This window comes from Watersipora subatra, chromosome 4, assembly GCF_963576615.1.
Source record: "Watersipora subatra chromosome 4, tzWatSuba1.1, whole genome shotgun sequence".
In the NCBI taxonomy this organism is placed as follows: domain Eukaryota; kingdom Metazoa; phylum Bryozoa; class Gymnolaemata; order Cheilostomatida; family Watersiporidae; genus Watersipora; species Watersipora subatra.
The window spans coordinates 41,407,676-41,430,059 of record NC_088711.1 but is presented as its reverse complement, the minus strand read 5'-3'; the positions used below and the strand labels follow the sequence as shown (position 1 = coordinate 41,430,059).

Below are 22,384 nucleotides of genomic sequence, written 5' to 3'. Positions count from 1 at the left end.
CTTAATGTTTTTTAAATAGTTGCACAGTGGTCTTTAATTATTATGAATTGTATGCACCATATTACATAATCTAATTTTGCTGGAGATACATATACTTGTGAGAAATCTTGGAGATGGGTACCAAAGGAAGGGAGGGGTTGGTATTAGACACCTCTTACCTTTGTCATGCACTCTGACTGTTATATAATTATAAGAAGCTTTACTGTAGGTTGTAAACAATCATGATTTGCTGCAAATTATTTTGGTAATGTTTAATATTAATTAATCACATATTTTAAATAGAATCATATAAAATTGATGACGACAGAAGAAATGGAATCGTCTACCATCCACAAAATATTCCGAAATGAGCCCACAACAGACATTCAAAATAAGTTCTTCTCTACCGACTTAAACTCCTCGACAGCAGGGAAAGGCATCGGCACGACTGGTAAGGTATTTCTGTTTTGTATGGAATACATCCCATTTTATTTGTATATGAAGGACTTACTACTTTCCAGAAATATGTCATTTTTCAAATATTTACGTTAATAGGAGTCGTGTCCATCTGTCTGTCAGAAACCAAGTTTCATAGGTTGAGAAAAAATATTGCACCAAATGGGAATTTAACATTTGGCTTGGCAGACTAGCACCACCTGTGCTAATTGTTCGAATACCAGGATTTTCGAATAGTCATTATGTACCTTTTCTCTGTGTTTTATTGTCACACCTGATTATTTCTCACGACACACTAGACTGTCAGGGTACTAGTTGTAATAAAATACATCAGTATAATGCTTATCATTTGGACCACAGGCTTTAGTTTTATTACCCAAGTTGCTTTTATATCAAAACTGCATGTACAATATAAACTGAACATGTAGCAGATTGGTTAACCAATATGATGCTTCCACCACTCATTGGAGTTTATAAAGGACTTGAATAAGCATGTGCCAAATATATTTCTGTCATGGAATTTCACGTTTGTAACTTAACAAAAAATACCTTAGTATAGTAATACCTTAATACAATTTGCGGCCTCAAATATAATATATTTGAAAATAATACTAATACTGGGTGAATGACAGATGTTGAACGAGTAATAAAATGAATATCCAATGAGTTTGAGGAACTTACCTGGTAAGCTAGTAACTTAAGCTAGTACAAGTCTATACTACAGTAAGAGCTGCATCAGAAGCCAGCTTGATAAACCTTATGCGTAATGATCAAGCGTGCTAGTTAATAATCATTAGTATTTTCCCAAGTGCTTCAAGTGTGCCTATTTTACCAACGTAATGAATATGTGCGCTATAATTAATCACTCTGGCTAGTTGGACACATTGTTTAATGGGTTGGCTCCCCTGTCTGCAGACCCAGAGGTACCGAGTTCAAATTTTTTGCGAAGCAGAACTTCAGATTTTTAGCAGTTGCTACAAAAAGCTGAAAATCTTAATAACACACCATACTATCTACAGCTCTATGAGAAGCTTATGATATACTCTTATTACAATCAGGCAGCGATTCGATTAGCCTGTTTTGACAAACTGTTGTTTTTGCGGAGTTGTCACCCGTCGAGCGGGCGAGCAACACAACAGCTTGTCACAAGACGTACTGCACCTGATGCATCAGCTGCACTTATAGGGAGTTGTTCTCTTCCGTCTATGCGGCTTAGTTGCGATGTTATATCAATCGCTCCATTGGTAATCATAACTGATTTCGCGCAAAAATTTATGTAGAAAAAAATAAGATTACAACGTTTAAACAAAGACTGTTGGTTGTTTACAACTCTGTTGTAAACTTTAGTAAAACTTAATAAAATAAATTGAAAATAAAATCCATAAGAACAAATAAAACTGACTGATACAAAATAGAAATTAAAATAGAAATTAAACTCACTGAGCGCACAAATAAGACATGTTTAGTCGCTGTTGTTGCCCAAGTTCTCAAGTTCTACTAAAGTTTACCGCAGAGACCGGTCGCTGATTAAACGTTGTAATCTTTTTTTCTACATAAATTTTTGCGCAAAACCGTTATGATTACCAATGGAGCGACCGACATAACATCGCAACCAAGCCGCATAGAAGGAAGAGAACAACTCCCTATAAGTGCAGCTGATGCATCAGGTGCAGTACGTCTTGTGACAAGCTGTTGTATTGCTCGCCCGCGCGACGGGGGACAACCCTGCAAAAACAACAGTTTGTCAAGACAGGCTACGATTCGATCTACCGTTCTGTCATTTACTTTTAGACCATGAGACAGATGTTACCTGCAGTGCAGAACCATTTGCCCATTGTGTGGTCAAGAACTTTCTAGAGGACAAGCAGCTAGTAGACAGTCTGCAAAAAACGTTACTGCAGTTAGACTATCATCCAAAGAACAATGACCTCTTCAAATTCTCCCAGGTTTCTCTTCCCTTTAGAATAAGGCTAAGTCGTTCTTGCATGGTTTCTTTTCTCCATGATTGTAACTTCTAATAATTCTTTGAGGAATGAGTGGCACCTAAGTGTGGCATTGACAATAACTTGTTTTACATGAAGTCATTGTAAAAACAAAGAATATTTTGCAAGTAAGTTTTCAAATGTAGTCGGAGCCGTCCATCCTTTTAGAGAGGAAATATATTTGATTCAATTCAAAGCCATGTTTTAGAACTCCGTTTTTACTACATTCTATTTTTGGCTGATTTATATACAGTAGACGCCCCTACAAGGTAAACATCTTTTCGTGTAAATTGCCCGAAACGTAAAGATTTATGTAAGGCGTAAAATTGGTCTCAAATTCAATTTGATTAATGATAATTCCATAGTTAGCCCTGAAAGTGTCGTTTTCTGGCTTGCTGCACTTCAGAGAGAAACCGACGTATAAGGGTGTATGTATTGTATATTTTTTTACTTTATACTAGATATACAATATTTTTTTCTTTACAGCATAGACTTTGCTGTGGCGAAAAAAGGTGAAAGAAATTGATTCAAATGGACATTGAAGGTGTGCGCTCCCCTTAACTTCATATAAAATTACAGTAATCTAATCATGTATTCTAAACCAAGTGTCAGGGATCAGAAAAAGAGAAAAGTTGTGGATACAAACCACCAGTACTACAATTACTGTACCGTCATAAACATAAAAAGTTAAGCTTAGTCTTTTCATTTTATTGAACCAAAGAAGTGAGTTTGGGAAGATCTTGGGACGGATTAAGCTATTTACATGTATTTTACTGTTCGTAGAATGTAAAATCTGGATAACATAAATGTTCTTAGAATGGACTATTTACATTTTAGGAGCGTCTACGGTAATTGTAATCCAGTCATGTCACATTGGGGATACAATTCAATCTTACCTATGATTCTAATATTTTGTGACCAATTTTAATATAAGCTGAAAACTCATCTTCTATTAACTAACTTTTCGCAAGAATTCAAAGATTAAAAGCTTAACCTTCCCACAATTCCTATTGTAAATCAACTCAGCTTGTCCATAGATCTGAGACTACAGACATATAATCTACAGTGCGGTCTATGCTGTATCTATGTAGACTCATGCTCTGGAAGGCAGAGAAGAGCCAGCCATTAAGTCTATGAGGTAAAGCTAAGAAGTTTTTATGAGTTTTGGAGTTGTCATATAACAAAGTTGAGCAGCTAGCTAGCTTTTGGCAATAAAACAATCTAGTTAACTGAGCTTCAGGTAAGTTGATAGCGTGCTGTGAATGTGAAGCAATGGAAAAAGGGAGACAATTTCTGTTACCGATAGTTTCAGTGTTATATTGCTATAATTATATATATAGTGAATATAATATATATACACAGTATAATATATATATTATAGTGTAGGTATATCCATGCAGGCTAGTTCTTTAGTACCCCATTTAAATTGCAGCTTTTTACTTGTAGGTTTTGTTTTGAATTGTTTTGTTTTGTAGTTCAGCATTTATATAACTTGTGATGATAGTTTTATGGCAGCTATATTCTTAATCCCAGAGGCAACTTCTCTGTAACATACAACATTTATCTCTGTAAATTATATATATATATTATACATATATAATATATTATTTATAAGTCTTATAGTTTGTCTTAGACTGCATGTTTGTTATCTAGATTTGATCTACTAACTCTTTATACTTGCTAGATCAGCTTTGGGCATGGTCAAAGACTGGTTGTCACAGCTCCTTGATGTACAACTCTCAGACAAGATAGACCTCTTCTCTGCCCAATACAAGTACACAGGTGCGCTATCTACCACCTCTCCTGGTTTTTCTTTTCCGTGTTAATCCTGAGCTATATCATTGTAGTTCATCTCCTCACATATCACCCTTTGTCCTTGTTTAACATCACTGAGTTTTCGCTAGTCGGTGGTAAATCAGAAAGTCAGTCATTTTATGGGAGGCCAACCAGTGCCATGAATCTTCATACGAAAATGTTGAGGAAAACCGTTGATGGATGGCCACAGAAAGTTTTAATGTCGAAGATTTGTTGTGGAGCCTGTTGTCTGTTTCACAAAAGTTGGAGTTGTCTGTTTCACAAAAGAAATTCACTTTAAACAGCATTAAGCATTTCCTTGTGATGCCACATCTATCCCAGCCATCAAGAGTTCACGGACCACATCTATCCCTGCCATCAAGAGTTCATGGACCACATCTATCCCTGCCATCAAGAGTTCATGGACCACATCTATCCCTGCCATCAAGAGTTCACGGAGAGTTTAAATCGACAGGATTCTTTACACAATTGATCTAGCAATCAATTTAGTTCATGGACTCAGTTAAAGAACTATAATATAAAGCACATAGTAGGTACACGGTAGTACATACGGTATGAAGTCTGATCCAAAAGTTCCTGGAATGGAGTTGTATACACTGGCATATTTGCATAATGGAAAAACTCATTGCAGCGTTTGCCGAGAAACTTCTCTGGAGGGTTGTCACAAAATTTCAGGATGCTATGACAACGCATTTTCACGTGAGCCGATGATATGTCAAGGTCTTCAGGTGCTTCTCGCGATTTTTTAACAAATTTATCATCATGTCTAATCAATCATAACAGCGTATTTGCATTAAGTTTTGTGTGAAATTAGGGAAAACAAGTACTCAGACAGTTGAAATGATAATTATTGCTTTTAAAGATGCTGCTCTAAAGAAAACACTAGTTTTTGAGTGGCACAAGCATTTTCGTGAAGTTAGAGACAGCACTGAAGATGATGCGAGGTCTGGCAGACCAGCCACGGCACGAACTTGTTTATCACTCGACAGTGTGAGGTCACTACTCATGGTAGATCATCGTTTAACCATTAGAAAAATATCTGGAGAGGCTGGACTTGGTTTTGAAACTGTTCAAAGAGTTTTAACTCAGTATTTGAACAAGAGAAAAGTCGCAGCTAAGTTCGTGCGATGCTTGCTAACTGATGACCAAAAGGAGCTCAGGATGAACGCTTGCAATGATTTCAGGAAAGCTGTAAGGCATGATAAAACATTCTTTCGGAGGTAATAACTAAGGATGAGTCTTGGGTGTATGGTTACGACCCAGAGACTAAATTCCAAAGTAGCCAGTGAAAGTCTCTGGGCCCCCAAGGCCAAAATGGCAAAGATGTCTTGGTCAGGTGTAAAGACCATGCTAATTGCGTTTTTCGATATTCATGGGAGTAGTACACCATGAGTAATTACCACAGGTTACTACTGTGAATCAGTATGTTTATTCTGAGATGTTTAGATGTCTTAGGGAAAGAGTTGAGCGCAAAAAACCTGAACTGTAGTGCATAGGTTCATTGGTACGGCACCATGATAATGCACCCGCCCACACTGCATTTTCTGTGAAGCAGTATTGCGCTAAAAACGACATGGCATTTTTACCACATCCTTCATATTCATCAGATCTGGCTCCCTGTGACTTATGGCTATTTCCCAAGTTAAATGGTGCTATGGGGGTTTAGGGCGTGGGTATGTAAGTGCACGTTAACAACTCACCTGTGATATCGCAACAATAAAATTATTATCAACATAATGCGATCTTTGGGGTTACTATAACACTTTTAATTCAAGAACATATTATGTTATACTTTTTATGACCACTGATTAGTTGTTACAAAATTTACAAGGCTCATGATTGTCACCTAAACTGGTTTTATATATATTCATGTATTCAGTCATTTTTTATGTTTCATGTTACGAAAGACTCTTTATGGTAGATATTGTTGTCTCTCCACAGACACTCTACACTATATAGATATAAGATATTGTTGTCTCTCCACAGACACTCTACACTATATAGATATAAGATATTGTTGTCTCTTCACAGACACTCTACACTATATAGATATAAGATATTGTTGTCTCTTCACAGACACTCTACTCTGCCATGATGATGAACTTGAGGGAAGGCGTGTGGCTTTCATCTACTATCTGGTTCCAGAGAACTGGGAGGCAGCAGATGGAGGAGCCCTCGATCTCTTCTCAACAGATGCTGGTCAGTGTTTCATTTGTGTATTTTTTTCTAATGACTAAAGGTTAGTCGGCATGACACGATTGATTTCAAAAGACCAGAATTTAGATTGTGTGTGCAGACATTCCTTTGTGGAACTATTTATAATCCCTACATCATTGCTAGCAGTTACTCATTTTCTTACCAGTATTCATTTTTCCTGGATAAATTTTTGCTCATAATGTCTGTGCTTGGTTAAGTCTTTTGGAAATAAACAGTTCTTCATTCAACATTGTGTCACTCGGAGTTGGGACATGTGTCTCTAGTATAAAAGAAACATTAAATCTCGATTTACAGCTTCCAATTGTGGAATGAAATAGAGTAAGTAGAATAAGTGTTGAATCCCTACTCATTTTACTGTTGTTTTACTCTTTCAGAAACAGGTCTGCCAGAGAGCATAGTCAAGTCCATTGTGCCTTCTAGGAACTCATTTCTCTTTTTCGAAGTCACCCACAAGTCCTTCCATCAGGTTTGTAACTGCTGTTATAGGTTAACTGTTAGCATATATTTTTATTTCATTAGCAACAGCGTATAACTTTCCAGAATTGGATTTAAATTTTATTTTGTGTAATTTTGATTATATACCAGGTTTTATCAAAACTGAGGTAGAATAGACAGAAACATTTGTGATCTTTGCAAAATATCCACCAGAAGCTGTTGCAACATTATAAAATTATATTAAAGTCACTCATTTTTTGAACTGAATTTTGAACTTTGAATTTTTTTTCCAAGCAAATGGTGACACAGACTTCATTCTCTTCCCAAAACTTCTATAGCCAAGTTATACGTATTTAAATAATGAAAAACTGAAGACTCTAATTACTGAAGCATTTTAAGGTCTTTTGGTTATACAAAGTTGTTAAACATGAGTTGATTGGTGTGATAGAACTGACAAATGTTCATCAACTGATACATTGTTTACAGTTTAATTTTCTGAAAGGTTGATGAACAACACAAACTCATATTTTCCCTGTAAGACTGAGATTTGCCATGCTTTTCTTATAAAAAGGCAATTAACCACTTTTTCTAATTTTCTAAAATGTTGTTTTAAAAATTTACCTGTACTTTGCCATGATCTCTGTATAGAGCTCATAGGACTGTCGATTAACTAAAAATACAATTCTCATTTTGCACGCGATGCTCAAATTATTAATACACACAAACTTAATTTTTGATAAATGAGATTTGCGTTTGATGCCCTCTAGGATGGTGTTTGACACCCCCAAGGGGTACCAGGACCCTAGATTAAGAGCCACTCCTCTAGATTATTGTCAAAGTATCATTGATCTGAGTGAAAAAAGGTATCGCACTCGAAATGTCAAACTGATTTATACCTTTGTTATTGGTTTCCGCCATAAAGATCATATTGGCACTAACGCTGATTGTTCTACTATTGGTTATGCTTCAACAATATGTTACCGAGATTTGTGTACAAGAATGTCTTGTTAGTCGTACCATCCCAAGTCCGAATCTCCAATGTACCATCATCTTGTCACAACTTGCTAGATGTAATTAGTGTTTGATATGTTTACTATCAAGGGTAAAGCTACCTAATCGAAGGCTGCCTTAATTCACAAACTCGAATACACGCCACGTGAGCATTTTTATATCAGTAACCGGAAAATGTGTAGTGTAAATACTCATTTACCTTATTAACTGTTTGTTGAAGGTATTTATTCTTTTTCAGGTTGCAGAAGTACTCTCCAAGTCTAAATGTAGACTATCCTTATCCGGGTGGTTCCGAGGACCACCCGCCATTCGACCGGAGAAGGTTTGTAGCGCTGAAGTTATTAGCAAACAGCAAGCAGTTGACATAGAAGAGGAAGTCTTCTACAAGTACATCAGTGCAGAATATATCAACCCAGCGACTCTCTCCGAGATACAGGAGACCTTTGAGGTCGAGTCGGAGATTCAACTTCAAGACTTTTTCAATGTAGGTTTTATTTAGATGAGTTAGTGTTATATGTCTATGTAGCTGTGTAGCATTTTTACTTATATGGCTTATTTTTTTCGCTACCACGAGCCGCGCAGTATGGCTCTGCAAAGCACTTGCGTATAGCTAAGACCTGCATGGTGCGGCTTTAACAGGCTTCGCACAAAACGTTTCTGATTAGTGAGTAATTAATAATTAATTAATTAGCCTGTCATATCTGTACTTAAATGAAAGGAAACAATTATTTTCATGCGTTGAGCCAATAGAAAATCTGTTTAAAACTCATCATTAGCGTAGTTTCACTTTACAAAAAACTTTATTTTTATTGCAATTTTTTCTTAACAATAACCAGTCGTGTCAGACGCATTACATCTACAAAGGCTTGACTAATTTTAGATCTAAGGACTTTCGGTGATTCTTATTGAACAATAGTACTACTGAGAAATATAATTTTATTTTTAGCAGTAATAATAATGATGTAAGCAAAAATAATATTGATAAATTGTCCCACTCGGACATGCTCACAGTAGTGGCAAAAATGGCTGAAAAAGTGTCTGCACCCATTCTGCAACACTGGTGGCATTTTTATGCCATCAAGTGTATTGCATGCCATCTATTTTTATAATGTAAAATTTTATGCTGATTAATGTAGTATCAAAACATTTTCATAGACCACTTTCATAGTGGTTGAAAAGTCACGACAATTTATATGGGCCCTTGTCTAATATTGGGTTTTACCGAATATGTAATTATGTCCCGGTAAAGAGATTGATTTGGTTGTGAAAGAGTTAATATTAGACGTCTAACTTGCTGTGTAACTTTTTCACTCAGTATGGGTTAGTGTTACATATCTATGCAGATATGTATCTTACAAACGATACTACACTGTATCACCTGCATGTATCATATGTAGACCTCGGTTTATGAACGAATATGTAAAGACATAACAAGTGATGACATCACATGGAAGAGGATTGGACCAGCTGTCAAAAGGTTAGGAGTTGTTTCCTCTTATGATATGTGTGTTGTCTATACAGGAGGGTGGGTGATGGGCAAACAAGTCATATTATGTTGAGTTGATGCTGCTCGCTGTAATTGGAGTTTACTCAGTGATAGTGTCTAGCAGTGGTTTATACTTTTCTTTATAATATTCAGGAATATCGAAGTGGCTGAGTTGGATACGTTGCCGAGTTCCCTTAAGGAATGCCTTCAGTTTTTAATATCGGACGCAGTCTTACTCACTCTATCAAATATTACGGGGCTCAAGCTCCACCACCTCGCACCAGACAGCGAGGATGAGGATGAACCTGAGTCTAAGAAGTCTAAGACATCAGGTAATCAAATTAGGTCACAGATAACTAGATGTGATTCACACAAGTTGTTATTACGATAATAATAAAATCAAAGGATTTTATTATTATCATATTTAATAAAAAAACAACAATATGATTGCATCTCACGCGGACCTTACTATTGCCTTGCAAAAACACATTTTTATAGTTCTTTTTCTTTGCGATGATCAGAAGCATTGCAGCTCCGCGGGTTTCATAAATTGTAGATCTATGGATTTTTGATGATTATCTATTGGAAAATACTGTCACTATTACTATTTTCCAATAGATAATCATCAAAAATCCATAGATCTACAAAAAAGTTCTACAGAAAATTGATTTGTCTTTAACATATAACAACATTTTCCATTTTAACTTTCAAACTACCTATCATGAGAGAAGTGTTTGGCGTAGTTGAAATAAATTGAGAGAGAAAATAAAAACAGCTGTAAAGGTTTTCAAACTTTGTCAAACAACTGTAATTTTCAAACTTCATATCATGAGAAAATGGTCTTGTGCAGGACAACTAAATTAAAAATAAATAAAACTGTAAAGGTTTTCAAACTTTTTTCAAACAACTTTTAAACTCACATTTCCTCATATTATGAGGAAAATGTTTCGTGTAGGTCAAATAAATTAAAAAAATAAAACGACAATAAAAAGGTCTAGATGTAAATGTGAAATAATTAGCAAGTAATAGCTAAATTAAGTCGAAAATTTTATTTTGTTTGATGCTATAAAAAAACAAAAGTTTTGCAGAGTCAGTTTGGACACTTTTTGTCTCTTCACACTACATTGGTGGACAAGTTAAGCATGTTCCAAGTCAGTAGAGTTACCAATATTACTATAGCTTACAACATTATTATTACTATTGAAATAAATACTCAGTAGTAGTGACAGTGAGTATCATAAAAAGCTTCCAGTGATAAGTGTTAAAGGAAGTGTCTCACAAGAAGTTTACAAACTTTATCCAGTAATGTCTTCCTTATCCAGTAACACTTTTATCATGGTATGAAGTTTAAAGTTAAAGTGGTAAATGTTGTATATGTTAAATAAAAATAAATTTGTTGTCTAAAGACTTTTTATTACCCGGGCAACGCTGGGAATACAACTAGTAATGAATAACGCTGGACTGAGATATAGAGTAAGCGAGCATCGTATCTCTTTCAGGTGTTGTGGGAGGGATTTCGGCGAATAGCATATCGGCATTTTTGTTATTTCTATGTCATCAGTACACCAACCACCAAATTTTAATTTCGAGAAAAATTTTTGATATCATTTGGGGAAAAAGTCGAAAAAAAATTTTGTGTTTATATAGCGAGGACGAACAAACAATGTTTTATATAATAGGACATAAAAAATTTTATTACAAGGGCCTCATAACTTGAGGACGTACTGTATTAATTTAGCGTCTGCAACCGTAAAAAGAATATATATTATATGGTAAGAGCATTGGTTGTGTTAGGAATGTCTTAGCCTTGTGGCTATGAGCGCTTGTTAGTAGACTTCCGATTTGAATTTTGCGAGTTTAAATCCAGTATGAAGGTGGTTTTCATTGCTAAAACTTTATCGCTATAACTGGACAAACAAATGACAGACAAACACTGAGATTTAATTATATAGATATAGATTATATAGATTAGTGAGAATATTATTTAGTTCTATTGAATTAAAAATGACACTTTGGATGCATTAGTAAAGTCTTTTAACTATTTATGTGCTTTGGTACAATATCTTCAAACAAATTCTACCACACACTTCAAATATATATGTATTTAATACAATAGGTTGTTTTATCCTATCAATGCAATAAACATTGTTTAACCTTTATTTTTGTAAGGTTTTGAAATGCTTGGAAATTGCTTTCAAGGCCAATGTACTTTTGATATTCCATTTGTATAACGCTCTTTGTCATGGCTGTTGTCGTAAAATTAGTGTGCATAATAATTAGTTCTGTTACACAATTTAGCTGTGAATCTTGCAGCAAATGGTAGTGGAGGAGGAGAGGAGATGAAGACAGGAACCGTCTCTTACCAGGTTAGGAGATGGTCACATGGATCTTACACACTCCTTCATGACACGCAAATGGAGCAACAAACAGAGTGCACCCTCGAAGCCTTTGTTCACCTCAACTGTGATTGTGAGTCGCTGCGCGTATTTAATGCCATTTCTTGTTCCTGATGATGGATTCTTTTTATATTTGTCTTTGATGACGTACTTTAGACTTTCCATCCTTATACAATATGTGTGAGTACAGTGTCAACTTCTTCAATATGGTATATATAATAGCGCAGTAGCAAACAGGCCATATCAGAGTTGTAAAGCGCCTTATATATACCACCTGCTGTTGCAGCATGGGATGAGAAGCAAGGAGGTTATACTTCATATGTTGCCAAGGGAGAGGATGAGGAGGTATACAAATACACATTCCTAATACATTGCCCATCATCCCTTAGCAGCTGCCACTCAGCTGGTATATGAATGACTATTTTTTCATAGATTAACTACTCTTAAAGGTTGACTTGCAACAAAATTCACATTACCGTTATTTAATATGAAAAGATTCACCATGTCTTACTCTGTTGTGTTGTGGGTGCAAAATATGTGGAAAGGTGATTACAAGCTCTTAAAAGCACAAAAACGAACAGAAAATCGCAGCCACACGAGACCGCCATAGTTTGGATTCCCTTTCCAAAACGGCTCAAATGTGATGTAGTTGTGAGAGATGGTTTCTGTTTACACTTTCTTGCAACCTTATTCGTCGAAATGTTTTCACAAATGTACTTCACGCATTCAATAAAACTATGTCTATTGTTCTTATGCGTCTGTTTTATCGTCATTCTAATGCTGTCACTTTTAGCACTGATATCTTATAACTTACCGTAAAAAATCATTAAACTTTTTAACCTTAGCTCGAAAGAGTATATATCATTGTCTGATAATCATGACGAGCCTGTTGGTCACCTGCGATAATCGAAAAGTGCTGCTAAAATTATTTGTTAAGTATTGGGTCACGAGATCAGAGAACGACTTGACAATTGAATAATGCCGAAACAAAACTGTAAAGTAGCGAGCATCTATATTTGATACCGGTTCTTCGGTAAAACCTAAAGTGTTAGTCATAAACTAGTACTACGATAAGTTTTATATTGAGCTTTGTATTGGCCTTTCAATTCACGTGAGAACATACGTGACAAGACGATAACCAAATTTCGTGGCTGCGTCATCGAAATAAAGAGATTCCAATCTACGGCTGCTTTTCGTTTTTGAGCTTTTAAGAGCTTGTAATCACATTTCCACATATTTGGCACTCACAACACAACAGAGTAAGACATGGTGAATTTTTGGATACCAAATAACTGTAATGTGAATTTTGTTGCAAGTCAACCTTTAATCTCTGATTTTAGTGAATTCAAATAGTAAATATGGTGGTTTGTAATTTGACAAGTCTCTCGTCATAATGTTAAGAATGTAGCCAGGGTATATATCTCTGTTTCATCCCTGCAAGGCAATGTTATTATTTGAATGCTGTTTTATATATGCTAACATTTTCATGATCTGGATTGATTGTTTTTGGTGGAAGGCAGTGTGGCAATTCACACTGCATTCCCACAATTCAATTCATAAGCTTTGCAATTGCAAAGTTTGTTAGGTAAGGAGGGAAGCTCATTTAAATTAAACAAAGTTTTTGGTCCAGACCTACATTCGAGCCATACAACAATCGTTAAGGAATTCGGTGAAGTTATCTAATTCCAAATTAAATATGATAATGGTGGTAATATTATATTATTATATATAATACAAGTATATGATAAGTATCATGTATATGTTTTAAACAAGGATGTACAAGTGTCTCGACTCACAGGTTTAAAGTTAACACTGGTGAATTAATTTGCTATACCGCTCAATATATTTATGTTGTGCTACATGTCTTGGTTTGTAGTTGATAACAGTGGAGCCTCGAAGGAATTGTCTTTCCTTAGTCTACAAGGATGCGGAAGCTATGGGGTTTGTTAAGCACATCAACCACAGAATTTCAGAAACTGATCCTCCGTGTTTCTATGACATTGCGCTAATGTATCATGAAATTGAAAACTAATATTCCGAAATACATTTATAATTTTATATCACTGTGTAGCTTGTAATATTTCAGTTGTATTTACATGTATATTGAGCGATATTGATCACTTGATTAGTGTTTAAAGAGCTGGTTTGGTCTCAAGGTTGACACTTGGCATGCACTCGCTAGATTTAGGATTTCTGTGTCCACAAAGGTCAATGAACAGCATCCAGATTTAACTCAATTCGTTCAATTTCTCACAAAATGATATGCATGACATACGCACCTTTTCCATCCAATAAGAACAAAAACTGCTCTGTATTTCTAGCTACCAAAAGATGTGTTTCATGTTGCCAGACATTTTGATAGTAGTTGGGATAAGTTTACTGCTGCCTTGTCTCCTAAGGCGACCTCGTCAATAGAGTGACTCATCAGTACAGTGATTCCCTTCAATCGTAACTCATTTCAAAACACTGAATTTTCTTTTATTGACAATATTTTGAATATAATTTGATGTTTCGCTGACTGTTCACCCCGTTACCTGACATTCAGCTTCTTTGTTCTTTGAGAGTGGCTCGCTACTGGCTAGTAAGTGAGACATTATTCACAATGCAGTAAGTTTAGTTTAACTTGTTTAGATGGTATGAAAAGTGATCGTTACAAATTAGTTCATTCTTCTGTATTATGTGAAAAAATATTTAACACGCGTTTAGTCCATTAAGCAATCGATTCAGCATGTCTGAACCAGTTATAATTTTTGAAAAAGCAATTCGTGCAGACACAAAGACTTATTATAGAATTCTATCTATAAAATTGATAATACAATTATATTCTAAGTTCTATAATTAGTATCTTTCAAACATTTTCTTATTTTCTAATACCTTTGGAGTGAAACTGTTGTCTATGAAAAAACTTTGATATCTAAAAAGCTTTTGAATGTACTAGTTTGTTTCATAAGACAGTTTCTTTCTGTAAATGTATGTGCCAAGCAAAAATTAGGCTAGTTTTTATAAGTCTCAAGTATCTGAAGGGAATTGTCCACTCCAAGCCTCTACAAACCATAAAGCATTCTGAAGTTATGTAGTCGATAATAAAGAATGAGCCGTATGTTGCGAGATCCTCCTACAAAGCAACTGAATGTCATCTCACATTTATTCAAATCTTGAGGCTAAACAATTTTATTATGAAGTTATATTTACATAATATAATCAGACGCAGCAGTCTTGGGTGCTAATTGGTTGACTGTATCATGCTATTGGATTTGCATCCCTTGTTTTGAGGTGCTATGCAAATCATAAACCAGTGTTTTGTCTCTAGAGGCTGTATAATTCTTTAAACAAGTATTAAAATATAAAACTAGATCCTGGAAGAATGCATAACATGATTAATTACTTGTAACAACCTGAGCAAAAAAAAACTCCATCTTGCATTTTGTGAAGCCACACACCAACAAAATCGTGTTTACAAAGGGTTCTTAGCTCTACCGTAGAACCAGTGTTTAGTGTTGTTAAAAACTCCAGTCAGGTTGTTGGCCTTGTAATTCTTAGTGACAGGCAATCTATTTCCAAAATCCTATGGTGGTAGGGCGAAGGTAGCTTGTGCTCCTGATGCAGTGAGGAATGTATGCATAATCTTTAGCATACCAAAGCTGCAGGGCCAGGAGTCGGTTGAGTTACTGAAGCTAGCTGATTGGATGCGGAGGGTGGTATAAGAGGCGTGGCATCAGTAGTGCTTCTGCTAATCTTCGCTTGTTGCTCGGTGTTTGGCAGAGCTGTAATGAACGAGTGACACCAATTAACACAATCTGTCAACACGTTCCTACCTTTTATCAGTTTAGATAATATTTGCTTAGTCTATCAGAAATTATCAAACACCGTGGCTTATTAGTTAAAAAATCCTTTGGCCTCAATGGAGGATGTGATATCATTGTTGCCTGGTTGGGGAATAATGCAAATTATGATGATAGTATTTTAGTAACAACATCCTGGCCAATTTTAATTTCAAGTCATAACTTCAGAAGACAAGGTTTGGCATTGATAACATTAGCATTTGGTACATACTTCCAGCGTTTGTTTCGCAGGCCTTTGTCAGTTTTGCTATTGGCCGGGAAACCTTTTGTTTCAAATTGTCAAAAACAAATGGTTGCAATTGTGATAATTACTTTTATGACTGAAAACATGATGCTAGAAAAAGCCGAGAAAGTGAAATTTTATTAACAAACTAACGGTAAGCCTGTCGTTGCCTGAGGTTTCTTTCCTCAATCAGATAGCCCGCAGCAGGTGTGTAGATTTTTAACACAAATTTTTACACTGTGTTTACAACAACAATCCATGAATGCGTTCACTGAGGGAATTTGTCCTTAATGCATTTGAATTTTGTAACGTCACAGATTCATCTGTATGAATCAAGTGCATGCAGATGGTGGGCTCTCAGGAACCAGACAGACTTTGAAATCAAATATTTTTGGCAAACCGGGGGAAGGCGCGGAGCATTTTCATGAGGTTTGTATGAGATTGGTTAAACGTTGAAACACATAGAGTTTAACTTTAGCAACTAACGCGCATCCAGGCAAAGTGGGATTTACATACATAAACATATTGCTATTGCATGTTGCAAAAACAATTGAATACAGAGTTCTATCCTAAAGGAACAATCTCCTAATAAACTTACATGAAATTTCAACACTCAGTAACTTTAAAAGAGATGTCAAGAGCCACTTGTTAAATCTACATTAATCAAGACCAGCCTACTATTTTGATGAAATAGTGAATGTTGTTTTCATTCTTTAGTTATGCCAACTTCTGTAAGCTCGGTGCCTCGACTAGCTTCAGTTAATGTACTACTGCACATGGGGACCTCATCTTACTATGCAGGAATTAGGCTTTCATTTATTTTTCTTTCAAACAATCAATATTGTAAGTTTTTAACTATATTTGTTTGTTTAATGTTATATTTTTACTAATTGATGAAATAAAACACACATGGTGTAAGGCTCTAAAATATTTCTCCAATAATCCTTCCTGTTCAATTAGTGAAATAAAATTCTTCAAGGCAGAATTAATGTAATGTAATATGGATTCGTAACAGAGATTTTCAACAGAACCACCTACCAGATGTTTGCGGTCTTCTTGTTGCCCAGCTAAGACAGCTGGCGACGCTCTCCCTCAGCTGCGCTGGACCAACCGACCTTGCTCTTTCCAACATTTGGCTATTGGCTGACTGATAACATATTGTGTTTATTTCCCTTGCCTCTTCTTTTCTTGGGTCCGATGTACAATGTATTTTCCTATATGTTGTCGTGAAGTGATTTTTTGTGTCGGTCGGATACGAGTCGTTGAAAACTCCCTGGTTTTTATGGACATCTTCTGTCTTCTGGCGTATCAGTGGCGCTTGACTCGCTATCTGTTTTGAATAGAGCTGCGCGTGAGGATTACCTCTGTCTCCACCGGCTCCGCTGTGGAAATTCTCTCGGTAAACTGAAGTTAGAGGCTGCCTTTTGTCAATTATCTCCTTTTTATGAGGCATCCAGGCAATAAACTCTGGCTTGTAGTTTACTGTTGCTTTGTGTACTTGTCTCCTCCCATTGCCCTGCATCAAAATATTTAATATAGGAAAGCTAATTTAAAATAGACACTTCAGTAAATTTAAATGTCTATTTGAAGTGCTCTAGCGCCGTGTTTCTATAAAAAAACATTCAGCATTTTTCTCATTCAAGTCTAATTAATTAAATCTAAAACTAATTGCTTTAATTCCAATTAACTTGAAGTTTATATCGAGTTCTTCTGAAATCAGTTGATCCTCTTTGGCTCTATTAATCTAAAGTATATCTAATCATTCTATTAAAAATTCAAAGCATTCTATTCTATACCTAAGCAATCTAATTTAAAAATAAACAATTCAACCTGAGCCTAAACATTCTACTTTCAGCTTAAACATTCTAATCTAAATCTACACATTCTAATCTAAACCTACGCATTCTAATCTAAGGTTATATATCCTAATGTAAACCACAAGGTTATAATCTAAACCTATACACTAATCTAAACCTACGCATTCTATTCTAAACCTACACCTCCTAATCTAAACCTACACATTCTAATTTAAACCTACACATTCTATCTAAGCTTATATATCCTAATGTAAACTACAAGGTTGTAATCTAAACCTATACACTAATCTAAACCTACGCATTCTATTCTAAACCTACACCTCCTAATCTAAACCTACAAATTCTAATCTAAACTTACACATTCTATCTAAGCTTATATATCCTAATGTAAATCAAAAGGCTGTATCATATATTGTATTTAGGCATTCTAATTTAAACAGAAGTGTTTTCATCTAACCCTTAATGCCTGGTCCAGCCAATTTAATTCCAATATATCTAATATTACCTGATAAGAAGGACAGTTATACAATGCTTGCAAGTTATTATCTTGTAAGAACTTACGTCTGCAAAGTACAATGCATTGTCCTTGTAGCGCTCTCTGTTGTCATGCTTGGAGAACACATGCCTTCTCACAGGGGCCTTCAAATATTACAGGAGGGGATAACAAGACATAAGGGATGGCTTGTGAGCTTTGGGAATTAAATTCTTTTAGTGCTAGATGCTTGCGGGAGATGAGTTGTAGCTATTCCTACCACACTGGATCATTGCTATTTATAGATGTTAGACAGGAAATTCATGTTCAATGAACAGCAATCAAGTCAACAAAGCCGGCAGGAGAGGAAAGGGCGCAGTGTCAGGTGGAAATAGAGATAAAGACAATGGGCGAGTGAAGGGTTTTAGGAAAAAGACAGGAACGGTGAGCAGGAGAAATGAAGAAAAGGTTGAAGATGACGTAGAGGAGACAGGAAAGGAGGCAGGATGGAATAAAGGCGGAGCTAGTGTGGGGCATTTGGTTTGGCGGAGATGAGTAAGCAGAGAGGAAGATATAGACAGGCTAGTATGAAACAGAGACGGCGCTAAGGAATGACAGGTGGTTTCAGCAGAGGAGAGGAGTGGGAGGAGCTAATATGCCAGCGGATGAGGTGCAGGTAAGGTGCAAGGGAGGCGATGAGTGTTTGGGTCCAATAGGCAACAGGCTCACAAATTCACAAGCACTCAAATAATTATAGTTTGTTTAGCCTTCGGTTTAGACTGCTGCCTAGCAGTGCATTTCTCATACACCTAATTAACAGTAAAAATAACAACCTATTGTTCAAGCACATGTGGCAGCATTACAACTCATCTTTTGAATCAAACTCAATTCATATTACATAACGATCAATCATAAAAGAAAGACTAATTCGACCGTCGAATGAGAATAGCATTTTTATATTCATACGAGTGACACGTTTTAAGTATTTACTTTTCAGAAGCCGGTGTAAGTTCAACTGACAGGTGTTACGTTCTAACAGCCTAACGTAATCGATATTTACTACCTTCAAGCATGGGCCAGTATTGCTTTCATGATAGCTACGCTCAGGATGTTTATACTTCAGCCAATACTAGACATCAATTAAAACTGCCCACAAACAATTGATAAGCTACGTGGGAAGAGAATAGAGTGGTTCATTTCAAATATTGATTAGGATCCCATGCATGTAGTAACTCGTTTACTTGGTTGCGTATTTTAGCAATAACATTTTTCATGCTCTTTGGCAGAAGCGTTTGATGTCAGGTAGATGGCGGCGAGTAATAATATTACTAGTTCATTTCATCAACTTATCTTTAAATAAACACTTTGTTGTTATGTTATTAATTACTAGCTTTTGAGAATTTTAATCAAACTTTTGTAATTATTTTTTATTCAACTTTCAAAAACAAAATGTTTTTGCAAATTATTTGGTGACATGAAGCCTGCTATAAATGCTTTTTCCCATTTTCCATATTAGAAAAATTTGCAACCAGCTCACAAATTAATCTGTGGGTGACTAAAACACTTTTAGTCATCCATCAATATTATGAAATTATGTTCAAACAGAGCTCAGTACCAATCAGTCCTGATACTGACACAATTTACTAAGCACTTAAATGTATCTTTTTGGACAGACCATAATCATGCAGCTTATTTACTCAATAATCACCTAGACCTTGACCTTACTACAAAGTTAAACAATGAGGATTGGTTGCTAGATTTGAATCTAAATTAAGACACGCGTGATATCAAGCTGCAGGAGAGCAATCGCAATTAAATATCAGAGAAGTTAGATTAAGTAACCAGGTAGGTGTTCATGTGATTGTATTGAAATTCAGACCTTGAACATAATTAGTGTTATTCAACTCATTCCCTCATCTAAAGTCTATTTTCGTTGCATCACAGCTGATGAGAGTTTGGAGTCTACCAGTATTATTCTTGAATGCTATTTGATTATTTTTACAAATTGTTTTTATTTTAGCCAATGTTACTACTACTAAACTTTGATACAGACATGGTGTAGCGATACACCCCTACATGGCACTGCCATACCAACATGGTAACAACCGTGTGGCTCTCATTCTGTCATGATTTAGTGTCGCTGTTTGGAAGTGAAGCACCCGTGAAATGCGCCATCTTTGTGCAAGGGAAACGGCCTTAGCGATCAATGGCATCGTACCTGTGCATGCATGTAGGTCTTGCTTTTCGGCTGCTTCATATTCAGACATGCTTTGACATAAGGCTTCGCACAACCACCACTTTACTATAGCACTCTAAGGATCTACTTGTCGACCCAGCGTAGTGCTCCGGCACTGGTACACTTAGGTGTCACTACACTATCGCTGTATAAAAACTTGGTATAACGCTGCTGGAGCAAGGCCGCAGATATTCTCGAGTCCAGCCTACTTATCCACGCTGGAAGAAAACGTTTTTTAAAATGGTATCTATGCTTGCAAGAAAAACAAAAATCCATGAGAATAAAAGAGATGTGCATCTGTTTCCTTCTATTGTCAGTCTCCGTTGATTGTAAACACCTGCCTTCTGTTATTCTCCTAAATGCAAAGATTACTCTTCGAAATGTGTATAAATATATGTTTGTGAAACTATGCCAACAAGCATTAATTCGACTTACTCTTGACCGATCCAGGTACTTCTGCGGAGGTTGTGGTTTAGCCTTCTGCCTGTATTCATTCATGAAATCATTACGAATTCTACTCCTGTAGTGGCCATAGTAGCCCGAGTTGTGCTAAAACCAAAAAGAAATATACAGTGCTGACGCTAGTAAGATACAGTTTAGACACTTTTGGTTTCTTTACACGTACCTCTTGCCAAAGGAGCACACGATTAACAGTTGAACAGGCCTACGCAGTTCCAAAAACTTGGTAGTTATATATTGTTTTCAACAACACGTAATCAACATGGCAATTACTTCATCAAATCCTATAGGAAAGTTTAACATTCAACAACTTGCAACAACTCTGTTACACTGCAGGTATTGAGTTATCAGCATGCTAATATTAACTATTTATAAAGATCTCAGGCTATGGTCCTTACTGATGCATACAGAGGCTCATGCAACAATGACGTATTTTAATACTAGTGATTACATACTATTGTCTACCATTTTTTCCCGAGGTAATTCTGTCTTAATTTTGGATGTACGCGATTGGAAGTTTTCTGTCCTGCTCATGCCCCAACATGTAGAGAATACAAAAGCAGCCTTTGTGACCACAATAATTTTAGTTTTATTGTAAAAAGAGTTTTTGTAGCAAAAATTTTACTGCATCGAATTCATTTCATTATTAGCCTACAAAGGTCAAGCCCAACATGTGGTGCTAGTCTATTCATTACTAAAAGCAATGTTTCTCAGTGCTAAGTGAGTAAACTGATAAAATCAAATATGACTGATAAATGCATCACGTTAAACACTACGAGAACTAGTCATATAATTGACGCTGTTAGTGGATTAGCCAAATAGTTAGACAGGGATGAAGTCTGTTATAATAACAGATAACGCCTAGAATGCTTTCAGCAATGAGCAGACATTGTTCAAAGGCTAATTGAGATTTTAGATGCTACCCAGTGTATTGCATAACGCTCTTCTGTGGTAACAGCAAACCTATCCAACGAACAATGACAACAACTCATTGAATCATAGGTTCACAAGGTGAGGTCAAGGTAAACATGACTACTATCTGGACGCTGCCAGATATTATATACATTTGAAAATAAACGTGATGCAAAATCAAAGCGTACTAAAAAAATTACTAAAAACTTGCAAGCATATTAAGTATAGACAGTTGAGACAAATCAGACGATGCGAAAACTGAAGGATTTAGAGCAAAAAGTTGTTTATTAGAGATACATGCATAATCTCTATGAAACATTTACAAAAAATAGTGTATGCTCACCCATGAACCAGTGAGTTCTGTAGCAGCCGGGGCGACCATTTTGAATATCTTCTTCCCTCTAGTTTGACAGCACTGCCCTGCTAATCATTCCAAGAATTCAAGTTAGGATGTTGTAGAATGCAGTGTTGCTCTGGAGTTCCACATAGACTCAAATTTCATTATAACAACTTAGTGCGATGTACTTGCACTGAACCCTATTGATTTGAAGTTGGAGCGATGGCTATAATTTACAGTGGTTGCCATTGGAGTTCAGTACACAAAGAACTTCATAATCATCACAAAAGCCAATAGCCTGTTATTTAC

General features: G+C 36.0%; 2 protein-coding genes across 3 annotated transcripts; one reads left to right on the top strand and one right to left on the bottom strand.

Moving 5' to 3' along the window:
• The first annotated feature begins 212 nt into the window (after nucleotides 1–212).
• LOC137393210 (prolyl 3-hydroxylase OGFOD1-like) lies at nucleotides 213–13,835 on the top strand. 2 transcript variants are annotated; one of them, XM_068079660.1, is made up of 12 exons: nucleotides 213–430; nucleotides 2,227–2,381; nucleotides 3,509–3,555; nucleotides 4,102–4,199; nucleotides 6,309–6,431; nucleotides 6,824–6,915; nucleotides 8,134–8,379; nucleotides 9,293–9,372; nucleotides 9,535–9,713; nucleotides 11,695–11,850; nucleotides 12,064–12,122; nucleotides 13,654–13,835. In XM_068079660.1, the coding sequence occupies exons 1-12, from the start codon at nucleotides 298–300 to the stop codon at nucleotides 13,807–13,809; spliced, it is 1,524 nt and encodes a 507-aa protein (XP_067935761.1). In that variant the 5' UTR covers nucleotides 213–297; the 3' UTR covers nucleotides 13,810–13,835. The 2 variants fall into 2 exon arrangements, with proteins under 2 accessions (XP_067935761.1, XP_067935762.1); XM_068079661.1 differs by lacking the exon at nucleotides 213–430 and having other exon boundaries at nucleotides 2,354–2,381; nucleotides 3,455–3,555.
• A 1,166-nt stretch (nucleotides 13,836–15,001) lies between these two features.
• LOC137393414 (uncharacterized) lies at nucleotides 15,002–22,175 on the bottom strand. The gene is made up of 5 exons (XM_068079962.1): nucleotides 22,082–22,175; nucleotides 20,803–20,916; nucleotides 18,221–18,298; nucleotides 16,881–17,358; nucleotides 15,002–15,541 (listed from the first exon to the last, which is right to left on the bottom strand). The coding sequence occupies exons 1-5, from the start codon at nucleotides 22,118–22,120 to the stop codon at nucleotides 15,405–15,407; spliced, it is 846 nt and encodes a 281-aa protein (XP_067936063.1). The 5' UTR covers nucleotides 22,121–22,175; the 3' UTR covers nucleotides 15,002–15,404.
• Nucleotides 22,176–22,384: the final 209 nt, after the last annotated feature.